Raw genomic sequence first — 12,429 nt, 5'->3', positions numbered from 1 at the left:
AACCCACCCACACAGCCCAGCTGGCACCTGGCCTCTGCTTTCTATCTGTCTGTCTGGTCACCAGGTTGTGTGTGTACCCCTTGTGGGTGGCACGTGGCTGGGGGAGCAAGGGGGGGCACGACAGAGGGTCCTTGTGCCCTGGCTTTTGTGGCACTGCCCAAGTCAAATTTGGGCGTGGATGCTTGAGGGTGGAAAGGTCCCCACCTGGTAAGGAGCCGAGGTCCATGGTGCATCCTGGGAGTAGCAGAGCTGGCCTTGTGCTGCTGGAACAGCTTTGGTAGTCCTTGGCTGCACTGGTGGCAGCTGCAGCAAGCAGGGGGTGCCAGGGTGGACTGTGTGTCCTACAGGGCACAGGCAGCGCTAGGGAAATCATGCAGCCCTTCCTCCTTTCTGCAGGAAGCAGTGATGAATGGGCAGCTGGGGGGCAGCAAGCCCTTCCCAATCCACTCCCCTCCAGCATCAATTTACCACACACTGGTGATGGGAGGCCAGGCTGAGTCCATGGACACTCTCGCCCTCTGAGTTGGAGCAGGAGATGCTGCTTGGACAACCCCTTGCCTCCTCTGTCACTCCTGGCAACATGCCACTTGCAGAGGCTGAGCCAGTATTGAGGGTATGAGTGACTCCTGCCTGGGGATGGCAGGGTGACCATCGCCCACACCTCTGCAGCTGCTGGAGCAACATGTGGGCTTTGTGCCACTGGAGACTGGAACACACTAGGGTCCTCTTTGGGCTGAAGGTGCCAGAGCTCTGCAAAGTGAGTCCTGGCTCAGCATGATGGGGACATAGGCAGGATTAGCAAAGCAGCTGGGGACAGAGCCCCACAGTCCACCCAGCTCTGACCGTCAGCACCCCCCACCCCCATGACTTCATAGTGCCACCCTGCTCCCCTCCAACAACAGACATGAGAACCCAGGTGTCCAGACTGTCAGCCCCTCTGCTCCAACAGACCAGGTGAGCATTGCGTGCAATGGCAGATGGCCAAATCCTCAAGGGACTGGGGCACAGGGGAGGGCCAGAGGTGATCTTTGACCCCTGGATGTGGGGCTGGAAGTGGGGTGGCCACGGTTGCTCAGGAAGGGGCTGTCCAGGCAGAGGCATTGCTTTAAATATATTATTCCCTGCGGGGCTCCGGGCCTCCACAGGGCAGCGGTGTGAGATCCACAACTCCCATATACACAGGTCAGTATTTACAGAGGGACCCTCGGCCCGGGGAGGGAGGGTGGGGAGGGGGCGCGGGGGTCCGTGTCCTCGAGGAGCAGTCAGTTTAGTTGTGGTATAGTCTGGCTGGTGTCCCTCAGGGGCTGGGGGGAGGGCAGGGGCCCTACTGGGCATCAATGCGAAAGGAGAGCAACTTCTCAGAGTGCAGGTTGTTGAGGGTGCGCAGGTCAGGCAGCTTGAGCAGCAGCTTGGTGAAACGCGATGTCTCTGTGGGGCGGTTCTTCAGAATCAGGGCACGCAGGGCACGGATCAGTGTCTCCTGCAGCTGCTCCACCAGCGCCGTGTCCTCCATGCCGGAGCGGTCTATGGGGAGGGGGATGGACAGGCCGTGAGTTGGGCAGAGAGCACAAGCAGCCCACAGCCCAACCGTGCCACGCTGGAGCCCTGCGCTGTCCCCACCTCCTTGATCTCATGGCAGATCCCTGCAACAGACTCCCAACTCCTTGGTCTCACAGCAGATCCCTGAACTGGGTCCCCACCTTCCTGATCTCACAGCAAATCCCCATCTCCCTGGCCTCACAGCACATCCCTGAACTGGATCCCAAACTTTCCATTCCACTCAGAGCTGTTTTAATATCCCCGTGCCTCCCTACTCCTTTCCCCACCATTGGATCCCTAGCAGTCGTGATCCCCCTCTACCAGTTTTCCCTACTCCACCAGACCCAGGAAGCTGCTTCCTCACAGGGCACTTGCTACCCACCAGCAGAGACGAGCACAACAGCAGTGAAGAGGCCCAGCTCCTCATCGGTGAGCTCCAGGGCGCTGAGCTTCTCGCTGAACTCAAACATGGAGTTGAGCAGGTCACCCATGCCCATGCCCCACAGCTCCTCCAGGCTGTACTTTGTCCGGCTCATGAAGGTCACCGTTTGCTCCTTCACGTTGAACAGCGAGGCAAAACGCACCATCAGCACCTGGTACCAGGAACATGACAGTTGTGATGCTCTGGGGCAGCCTCTGGGCCCACCTGCCCCCCTGCCTCTCTGCAGCCAAGGGGTTCCCTGCCAGAAGAGGCAGCCAGCCCAAGAGGGTGTGGAGTGGCAGATCCACAAACCAGCCCTCTTGAAAGGGTGAGTGCCAGCTGCTGGTGGATGGACCCACACATCTGGTGAGCCTGGGTAGAAAGTGGGGACCCGACTAAGTGACTGCTCCCAACAGAAAAAGCAAGTCCTGGGCACAGCTGCTGGCCAGGTGAGCAGGAGGGGGAGCCATGAGGGCCTCTATTAGGGGACCTGTGGGGCTGCCCCGTCCTCCAAAAGGGCTAGATCCCATGGGTCTCTATAAAGAGGGGCTTGTGCAGAGGAAGGGAGGCTGTGCCTATCCCCCACATCTGTAGGTGTATCTGTCCCCCTCTCCATCAGTACCCAGAATATCTACTTTAAAAGAGGCTCTAAGACCAGTTCCTTCACTATGAACTCCTCCCACAGCTGCCCCACTAATGACCCCAGGGGCCACAAAGGCAAGGGCAGTTCTTGCAGCCTCTGCCAGGGCAGCCTACCTCGAAGGTGCCGGCTTTGAGGAGGGCGACTTGGTCATGCTGCGACAGATCCTGGAAGCCTGGGATGTGCTTGGCAAACTCCACCACCTCCCGGACAGCGGGTGTGAAGCTGAGGGAGAAATCTTCCCAGATCTCCTGCACTGTGCGGCCACTCCGGCCAGATGGGTGCATGTTCATGGGGCAAGCCTGCAGTAAGAAAGGAGAGGGGGAGACCAGGACAGGAGTGTCAGTTACAGGCCAAAGTGCAATGAGATGAGTCACCCACTACAGCCAGTGCCAGGGGAGGGTGGCAGCTGCCCTGTCCCCCACAGCTCTTAAACTGATCCTGGCAAAAGGCTGCTCCCATTCAGCATGGGCAAGGTTGGACTTTGCACAGAGAAATCAGAATGTCACTCAGACCCTTGGGACATGGGGTGGGGGCCAAAAGACCCATCTCTATCCCTGCCTTCGTGGCCCCTTGGGTTATCCAAACCCAGGAGAAATGTGACCCCAATCAGATCTAACCTACAACCTCCTATGGTGACCAGCCTGCTCACTTTCACTTTCTGGCTGTTGGTTCCGCTCCAGGCCACTGGCTGGGAACCAACTAGGCTTGGGAACCTTTGGGGACCATCAGAGGAATCTCGCCATCAGATCTTTCAGTTTCCAACACTGTTAAAAGGCCCCTGATCTTGGCTGAGCCCCTACTCCCCTGCCTGCCAGCCCCCACCTTGTGGAGATCAGCACTGCAGAGCCACAGACAGGACAGTCCGTGCCCGCCTGGCGTCAGAGACAAGGCGATTACTGGGGATTAGAGAAGCGAAATATACCCCTGGGGTCAGCAGCTCAGGGGCACTTGTCCCAGTTGGGCTCCCCACTGTGGGGCACTGGGACTCACCGGCAGGATGTCCTTGGTGCCTCTCTGCCACCGGCTGCCCTGGCCGGCCAGCGTCTCGGCCTCCTGGGCAGAGGAGGGGTAGGCGGAGGGGCAGAGGCGATGCCCATTCATGTTGTTCTGGTGGCAAGCACTGGGGGTGCTGGCATGCCAGGTGGAGAAACGAGGGGTGTCGGGGTGGGGTAGGTTGTTGTTGTCGTGGCGATAGAGACCACTGGCGTGGTACCCATTGGAGCAACGGTCGTTCTCCCGGTTGAGGGCGTCATTGTCCCGGGCAGGGGCCGGAGTTGTGCCCAGCTTGTCATGAGCGTAAACGAAGATTTCCTTGTGTGCCTTAGCCACCTGCGATATGACGTCCTCCATGGCGTCCCCGGGGCTGGGGGAGCGTGGGGGTGTCAGCTGCTGTGGGAACTGGGAGAAGCAGGGCTGCGGCAGCAGCGGCTGCTGCTGCTGGGGGGAGGCGGGGAGCTGTGGCTGGGGCTGATGGCAGGGCAGGGGGTTGGTGGGCTGGGGGTGCCCTGCAGGGGAGCCATCGGGCAGGCACTGCCCGGTCAGTTGGTTGTTGGCCATGTTGTTCATGGCACTCTGCATCTCTGCCAGCATTCGCTGCTTCTCGCGCTTGGGGATGCGCCCAAAGCGCACAGCTGCAGAGAGAAAATGGCAGGCATTAGCATCAGGCATGAGGCAGAGTACAGATAGGGAGCCCCAATGCTCCCCTCAACACAAGCAGGCACCCCCATCCTGCAGAAGCTCTGCTCAGCAACCCAGAAGCCTCCCTGTAAGTCCTTTGATTTCCTCTCCCCTGAACTGACTTGCTGCCATCAAGGCACAGCCCAGCCTACAGGTCAGATCACAGGGCAGGGAGCCATGACCTCTAAGCCCAGCTCTGAAACCAATTCCCCATAGTGGCCACTCGGCCCTTCCTCACCCCTGCCGGGTAGAATGGAGGGAACTATAGAGACCTCCTCCCTTTCACCCTGGGTCCTTTGGCAGCACCCAGCTCCAAGGGCCCAGACCCTGACTGCCACCTCCAGACACTACCATATTCCTACCAATAAATGAAGTGGGAAAAACTTGGCACCCCAAGCAGGGTCTCCCCTTCACCTGCCCCCCCCCCTCCACATGCCAGACTGGGCCTCACCGTCACGGGACATGCCGACCAGGAGACACTTCTTGAAGCGGCACTGCTGACACCGGTTCCGGTTGATCCGGACAATGGAGCAGTTCTCATTCTTCAGGCACTTCTTGTACTGGATGTTCTGCTGGATGCTGCGGCGGAAGAAACCCTGGAATGGAGAGCACAGGGCAGAGGAGGGGTGAGTTGCAGGGGCCAATGCTGTGATCTCTAACAGTGATGGAGGCCACAAGTGGGAACAGGCTGGGAGGCACAGCTCCAACCCCACACTGGAGCCCTAGGCTTCTAGTGTCTCATGCCCCCAGTGCTGCACCCCAGATCCATCTCAGGGTGGCCACCCAACTTTACTCTTGGGAACCCCTCAATCCACCTCCCCCAGCCCACCAGGAACAAACTTATGACAAACAAGCTATGCAAGAAAGCAGGTGGCCTACAGTTCTCCATCAGTAACAGGTTCTAGCCACGTCCTCATCCTCCCCTTGACTCAGGAAAAATAACCAGCTGAGGCTGAACATCTTTCAGGTCTGGCCCCTGCCTCAACAGTGAAGTTCCCCAGAACAGTGCAGCTGTTTGCAAGTAACACAAGGAGCCCGGAGGGGGGAGAATCCTCCTTCCACTGTTGTAATATGAGGCCCAAATCATTCTGGGATAAAGCAGCCACTTGATCCTGGCAGTCAAACTTGGCTTGTTTTTGCAATCCCTGCCCAAGACGGTGGGAGGGATGAACCAACATGACAGGAAATTTTGAAGAGAAAGATTTTCCCAGAGTCCAGCTGGAAGGGCTTTGGGTGCATCCCTGCTACTTCTCCAGTGCTCCTGCAGGGGGTGCTCTCACACCCACTGGCAGGGGATCATGCCTAACCAAGATGCTAAAAGGAGGATCCTGATTCCCATCCATATGAAGCTGAGCTGAACCCCAGAAGTGCCCCTCTTTTCCCCCAACTGCACTCAGAGCTTTGCAGGTGCCACCTATGCCATGTCTCCCTCTCTGCCCTGCCCTGTCCTTTACCTTGCAGCCCTCACAGGCATGGACCCCATAGTGGAACCCGGAGGCAACATCTCCGCACACTTTGCAAAGCAGGACCATCCCGTTCAGCTCTGCCAAGGGAGAGAGACACCCAGGTTAGATCCCATCTCCGTGCACCAGCCCCTGGGAAGAGTGGTAAGCCAATCTGTGGGTTGTGGGGTGGAGCTCCTTCCCTGAAAGTGCCCACAGGGGATACCTGGCCATGTGTGTCCCCACCCCACCTTGTAGGAAGGAGGAAGTTGTGGGCTTTAGGATCCCCCACAGGCAGCTCCATACTGGGCAGGCCACCAGGGCCATGGGGCAAGAGCAGAAACCTGGCTGATCTGATGGAAAGGAGCTGAGTTCTGGCCCTGGGTGAAGAGCACCAAAGCACCCCAGTGCCCACCCCAGGAAGACCCCTCTGTACTTCCAGCCCTGCACTCACTTGTGATGCTGCTGGTGGTCTTGCTAGGAGAGATGCGCCTGCCATCATCCATGGCGACCTGCAGGCCCCCAGGGGAGGTCCCAGAAGAGCCATACGAGGAAGAGGAGGACGAGGAGGATGAGGAAGGGGAACCATCCTCCCGGGAGCCCAGCACTCCCCCGCCATACGGCCTCGTGTCCTGGATCAGGGAGCCAGTGGGCGAGGGTGGGAAGTAGGAGGGGAAAGCCTGCGAGCCACACTGGAAGCTGCCGTTGGAGCTGTCACTGCACAGGGAGACAGGACTGGTGCGGCTGGGGGAGGAGCCACTGGAGCCCACATAGCTGATCACACCACCTGTGAGAGAATCAGAGAGGGTCTGGGTTAGAGACCAGGGAACGGTGCCCCATCACAGTACAGAGCCCTCCAACCCCCCCAGTCACAGAGCATGAAAGGAAGACCACATGGTTCGGGATGAGTGGGGAATGGGACACAAGGTGCTGCCTTGTAGGGGGCACTGGCTCTAGTAAGGCCAAGAAGCAGGAGGCAGGTGGGCTGAGTGGGTATGGGAAGCACCCAGGCAGCCCTCCCCTCTACTGGGTCCCAAGGTGGGGGCACTGGCTGGTTCTGGGGAGGGTCAGGGGACAGGCATGCATGGCCCTTCCCCTCTAGGGGGCGCCAACTCCAATCTAACACAGCCATAACCAAACCCCTTCCCACCAACAGCTGTTTGGTGAGCCACCTATGGCATGAGTTGGGGGTCTCAATCCAGCCCCACAAGACAGGTAACTGCATCCCAATACCCCTTCTTGTACACATGGGTGGGTCCCCCCTGGTTCACTGGATGCAAGGAGTGAAAGGCTCAACACTCGTCCTGTCTCTCATGCCCCCCCATACATACATGCACATGCATGTAGTAAGCCTATGCATGCACCCCTGCCCATTCCTCTGTGAACACATGCACACACCCCTGGCATATAGGCATGCTAATCCCATGCATGCGCACAGACATGCCCTGCACACGCTTGCCCCCCGCCCCGGTTCACTGGGTGCAAGGAGTGAAAGGCTCCCAGCCATTAGACCCAAGAGGGGCGCCCAGTGGGCAGTGCTCAGGCTCCCTGGCACATTGGGAGCCATTTCCACTGTCCCCCTCCACCCTGGATCTCAGCTCCTCAGGGCTGTGCTCCCACCAGGAGTACAATCCCTCAGGGCAGCAATTCACCCAACCCAGCCCTTGCCAGATCTCAGCACCAGGCACAGGCATGAGTGAATTCAACCTCACAACCCCTGCCAGGTTGGCATCACCCCTCCATCCTCCCAGAGAGAGGGGCTCAGCCCCATGAAGGCACCTACAGCAGGGAGCTGTGGATAAACACAGTGGCCATGCCCCCTCTTCCTCACTGCCCTGCTTGGCACTCAGGTGGCTGGGAGTAAACTCTGTAGCCCCAGAGCTGGGTAAGCTGAGAGCTAACTTAACTTGGCGGGAGGGGAATGACCAGCCCTATCCATTAGGTCTGAGCTCCGGTGCTCAGATAAGGGGCATGACAGGACTCGAGGGACCCCACTCCGCTGCAGCTCCTTCCTAGGCTGTGGCTCACCAGCCAGTCAAGAGTTAAAATCCAACCTCAGTGACATTCCCCCCAGCCCAAGGCTGGCACTCTGTGTGCTGATCCTTGGTGCAAGGAACAACTCCCCCGAGGTTCAGCCTGAAACATCCTTGGGCTACATCTCCCCCTCCCCGCCCCCCTCTGCACTGCAGTGCAGTGGCAGCTGCTGCTGCGGAGCACCGCACAGGTACAGCAAACCCAGCGTTAGCATTCCAGCCGCGCCAAGGACAGGCAGGACGCGGTGGAGGGCGGGGGTGGTATGGGGAAGGCATCTCCTCTCCATTTCCCTCACCCCTGCCGCAGGCAGACACACCGGGAGGGGTACAGTCATAATGAACTTCTACAACCAGTGAGATTAGACAGCAGTACGGAGAGGGCTGGGGAGTGGGTGTGTGGGCAAGGGGGTCGGGGCACACACACATATAGGGACATGTGCTGTGTGTGTGCACAGAAGGGTGCACGTGTGTCTCATGAGCTGGGTGCAAGCATGTGCATGCAAAGCTCCACACAGGGGGTCAACAGATGTGCACACACATGCCTGCACGCAGCAGGGGCCAAGCATGTGCACGGCATATCTGTGTGCATGCATGGGATTAGCACGCATATATGCCAGGGGGATGTGCATGTGTTCACAAAGGAATGGACAGAGGTGCATGCATAGGCTTGCTGCATGTATGTGCATGTATGTATGGGGGGGGCATGAGAGACAGGACGAGTGTGCTGTGTGTGAAAGCTGTGCATGTGAGTGCCAGGGGGTGCATGTGTTCCTCAGACTACCCATGTTCCCCAGCACCATATTCCTACACAGACTGCAAAGATCTGCAGAGTTCCCCCAGTCCCTTCAAGGGAATGGGGTTTGCAAGCCCCAATGGGGATGTGCAATCTCATGCATTTACAAAAGCTCTACCACCCCTCTCTTTCCCCCTTGGGGTTTGAAAGGCAGACATCCCACAGTCCCAGGTGCCCCCAGAGGTAGCTAGCTAGCCCTGGAGAGCATCCCACAGCCCCAGCTGCTTCTGGCTCTGAGGAACAGGGCTCACCAAGGATCTGGAGGCCAATACACAGGATGGGAGCCAGGAGCCCCATCCTGGAAAGCTGGTGCTTGACCAAAGCACCTTTGTTTATCCAAGGGATGGGAGCGGCTGTCATGCTCAGCAGCACTGCAGGGGGAAGGTAGACTCCTAGGGGGATCTGGGGTCACTCAGGCCACTGCAGAGGGAAAACAAGAACCAGAAGGCAGTTGGGACTTCCACTGCCTTGCACATGGCAAGCAGCAAGGGCGGTGGAGAGCCAGGAGCCTAGAGCACAAACACCAGCCGCATCCCAAAGTGGATGACAAAACGCGGGGGCGAGCACATGTGCGGGCTCTGCTGACACAGGGGCCAGTTGCTACTAATTGCTCCAACACGCCTAGGGCTTGGCACACCCTGATCACAGCCGCTGGTGACCCAGAAACATGGCCAGGCCCTGTGACTGGGTCAGTGACCGATGCTGGCGACTCATCCATGCTAGGTCACCAGCCGCCTGCACGTGCCGCGGCAGAGCCAGGAATGATAATACAGGGAAGTCACTAAGGAACTGCTCACGGGGACTGGTTACAGCCATGCTCGGGAAATGCCTCCCTCCCTCACTGCTGTTGCACATTGGGGAGAGGAATGTGCGTAGATTTCAGTGTAGCATCAGGGCCAGATCCAAAGCTGGGCTGGTGTAAATCAGTGTGAAAGCTGCACTGATTCACTAGTCAGGGACCCAGCCCAGCTCTACGGAGCAAAGCCAGCTCTGGCAGTGGGCTTACAAGAAAACACAGCCCCTGTCCCAACAATGTAAATGGAGGGGGTGCCCCTACACCTTCCAGCTCAGAGAAGTTTTTTTGGAAGCAGCTCAAGGGGGAAATCAAGCAGCTGCTCTGATTGATTCAGTGAGAACAGCAATGCAGCACTGAACAGGGAATGCAGGAGAATGACAAGAAGCCAGCTCTTAACTGGGCTGAAAGTAATTGGCACAGTTCTAGGGGCTGGCAGGGGGTTGGGTTAGTGGAAGGAAATGGCAAGAGAAAACAAAGTTTTATTTTTTAAACACAGAGTTTTCAGGACAGGTTGAATGAGTCAGAGGGCAGGGCAGGGTGGGTGTGGGGCCCCAGGAAGGGAATCCCAGCAAAGCCAGAGGCTCTAGCAAATATGTAAGGAAATAGGATGCAAACTCAGCTCCTCCAGCCTCCGTCCCTGCCCACACGCCCTCAGCGCAGGCTGCTCTCAACTGCAGCGTCAGCTTCGGTGCATTTGTTTCCTTGTCTTTAAATAGCCCAGGCTGGGAAGCAGATCTCAGCAAGCAGGCCACAGGAACTGTGCCCCTCCAGCCCACTCCCCTTCAGCCTGGAGGGAGGGGGGAGCTGTGAAGGCTGGTGCCTTCCCCAGGAAGTGCCTCTGAGGCACAAGGGTGTGTACGAGGACCTGAACAGGGACCCTCAAAATCTCCACACCCAGCTGGCAGACAAGGAACAGACATGACTTCCCACGACACCCATCTCCCCGAGATGAGTAAGGAGCATCTGGACACGTGGCCAGAACAGCTATAGCACACGAGCTCTGAGCCAGGCCATGTGTCACTCGGCCCACAGGGCATGTCTAGCAGATGCCCCTGACACAAGCCAGCCTGCAACGGGGCAACACTGGGGGCAGGGGAGCCTGCTTGGTCACTCCACTACGGTGTCCCATGACAGTCGGGGTGGACAGGGGTTATTAAGCCACTGGGGCATCCACTTGGGGGCATAACTTCCATCCATCTGTATCACAGGGAGACACTGCTGCCTTGGACCAGTTCCAGGGAGGATACAGTACTGGAACACGATGTGGGGTCCTGGCCCGAGCTCTGCCCCTGTGACCTTGGGCAAAACACAGAGGGCCGCAGACTTGCGTGGGTGTCTCCGGGCCAAGCTCTCATTGAGGGTAAAGGGAGATGGGTGCCTAAACCCCTTGGCCATCCAGCCCCCTGGGAGCCTAAACCCCTTGGCCACCAAGCCCCCCTCAAAGGACACCCCTTGGGTGTCCATTCTTCTCCAGGTGCCTAAACCTCTTGACCTTCCAGCCCCCTTTGTACCTAACCCCCCCCACCACCACCCCCAGGTGCCTAAACGCGTTGAGCACCCAGCAGCTAGTCCCCCTGCCCTGGGGATCAGGCCAGTTACTGCCCGAGGCAGAGGGTCTGCGGGCGCACAGAAGCACCCTACAGGCCCCCAGCTCCGAAACACGCACCCCGTGGGGATCCCGCAGGCGCCCCAAGCCCCGGGGCAGCCCGGGCCCTGCCGGAGCCCAGCGCCGTGCGAGTGTCCCCGAGGGGAATCCCGGCCGCAGCGCCAGCACCCGCCCAGCTCAGGCGGCCGCACGTCCCACCTCCACGTGTTCCGGCCGCACGTGGCTACTCCTCCCGGGGCCGCCCATCACGCTTTGCCCCGCCCCCGGCTCCCCATTGGCTGCACAGCCTCCCCGCGTCACCTGCGCCCCGCCCCCCCAACGGCCCCGTTATGCCGTCACCGCCCTCTTTCACCCCCCTGCCCATTGGGGGCGAGGGGAGCGCGGCGGCGTCCCCGCTTCCGGGGGGAACGTCACTGGAGCCCGGTGGGGCGGGGCCTGAGGGGGAGCGATGATGTAATGGGGGCCGGCGACCAATGGGAGGGGATGGGGCGGGGCCGCGAGGAAAACAAACCCTGCACGTGGCAGCGCCAGGGAGGGGGACACGTGAGCCAGGACGGAGCCCGGGGCAGGAAGCAGGGGCGGGGAGAGGGGGGGGCGGAGGGCGCCCCCCGGGGGACTCGGAGTCCCTGCGGCAGCGTGACAAGGGGTGGCGCGGGCGACCCCGGGGAGCACAGTCCCCATCCCCCCCCGGGGCTCCCTGCCCTCCAGCCTGTCTCCCTGCAGGGAGGGGGCGGCAGTGAGTACAGCCCCCCGGTCCCCAAGGTGCAGCCAAGGGCAGCGCGGAGCACCCGGGGGGGGGCGGGAGCGGCGGCGGCGGGCAGAGCTGCAGCCCGCACTGGAGGGGCCACACGGCGGAGATCGGGGGGGTCCCGGGTGGGCACGGGGGTGCCAGCCGCCCCGCTCGGCAGTTACCTGTGTTGTTGTTAGTGTCCGTGGCTGCCATCCTTCAGCGGCCCGCTCGCATTCAAGCCCAGCTGGCGGAGGGGGGCAGCGGAGGCTGCGACGAGCTCCCGCTCGGAGCACCTGGCCGGGGGCAGGTGGAGCCCGGCGCTGCTGTGCAACCCTTGCACTGGCGGGGAGGATGCCCGCGATCCTCGCTTGGCACCTAATCAGAGCCCGGCGGGGGGTGGTGGCTGCTGGCAGGGGCTGAGCCGGTGCATGCAGCAGACGGGAGCCCTGTGCGGCGCTGCCTCTCTCCGCCCTGCAATCCTGGACTGTGCCAGGGCTCTCCAGCGGCAGCCTCTTTGCTTGGGTCTCGCTGCAGCTGCGCAGTCTCCAGCACGCGGCTCGGGAGCATCCACCATGTGATTCCCAGGGAGAGCCTCGTGCCCCAGTGACACACTTTCTGCAAGCACCCGGCTCACGGACAGGCGAGCCAAGGCGCTTGCCCAGCCCGCTGCCTGGCGGGACTTGTAGTTCCCTGGGCTCTGACCTCAATCCCTTGTCTGTGTGGCTGGAGCATGTTGCTTTCTTCGGACG

General features: G+C 60.2%; 1 protein-coding gene and 1 long non-coding RNA gene across 7 annotated transcripts in view; one reads left to right on the top strand and one right to left on the bottom strand.

Annotated features, from left to right (window-relative positions):
* Window positions 1-1,100: 1,100 nt before the first annotated feature.
* On the bottom strand, window positions 1,101-12,408 carry NR1D1 (nuclear receptor subfamily 1 group D member 1). 4 transcript variants are annotated; one of them, XM_025202905.1, is made up of 9 exons: window positions 11,863-12,405; window positions 8,800-8,968; window positions 6,177-6,509; window positions 5,735-5,823; window positions 4,732-4,876; window positions 3,594-4,234; window positions 2,717-2,902; window positions 1,922-2,132; window positions 1,101-1,524 (listed from the first exon to the last, which is right to left on the bottom strand). In XM_025202905.1, exons 2-9 carry the CDS (start codon window positions 8,906-8,908, stop codon window positions 1,325-1,327), a joined length of 1,914 nt encoding a protein of 637 aa, XP_025058690.1. In that variant the 5' UTR covers window positions 8,909-8,968; window positions 11,863-12,405; the 3' UTR covers window positions 1,101-1,324. The 4 variants fall into 4 exon arrangements, with proteins under 4 accessions (XP_025058690.1, XP_006022603.1, XP_025058692.1 ...); XM_006022541.3 differs by lacking the exon at window positions 8,800-8,968 and having other exon boundaries at window positions 11,863-12,404; XM_025202906.1 differs by lacking the exon at window positions 1,922-2,132 and having other exon boundaries at window positions 1,330-1,524; window positions 11,863-12,408.
* LOC106722140 overlaps window positions 10,923-12,429 on the top strand; it is a 30,977-nt gene continuing 29,470 nt past the window's right edge. For 2 of the 3 annotated variants that reach the window (XR_003093791.1, XR_003093790.1), the window contains exon 1: window positions 10,923-11,686. This is a non-coding gene — a long non-coding RNA (uncharacterized LOC106722140). Of the gene's footprint in view, window positions 11,713-12,429 lie in introns of all 3 variants that reach the window. The other variant, XR_003093793.1, reaches the window with a different exon arrangement.

This window comes from Alligator sinensis, unplaced genomic scaffold (genome assembly GCF_000455745.1).
Source record: "Alligator sinensis unplaced genomic scaffold, ASM45574v1 scaffold886_1, whole genome shotgun sequence".
Lineage (NCBI taxonomy): Eukaryota > Metazoa > Chordata > Crocodylia > Alligatoridae > Alligator > Alligator sinensis.
This window is presented reverse-complemented; position numbering and strand designations above follow the sequence as displayed.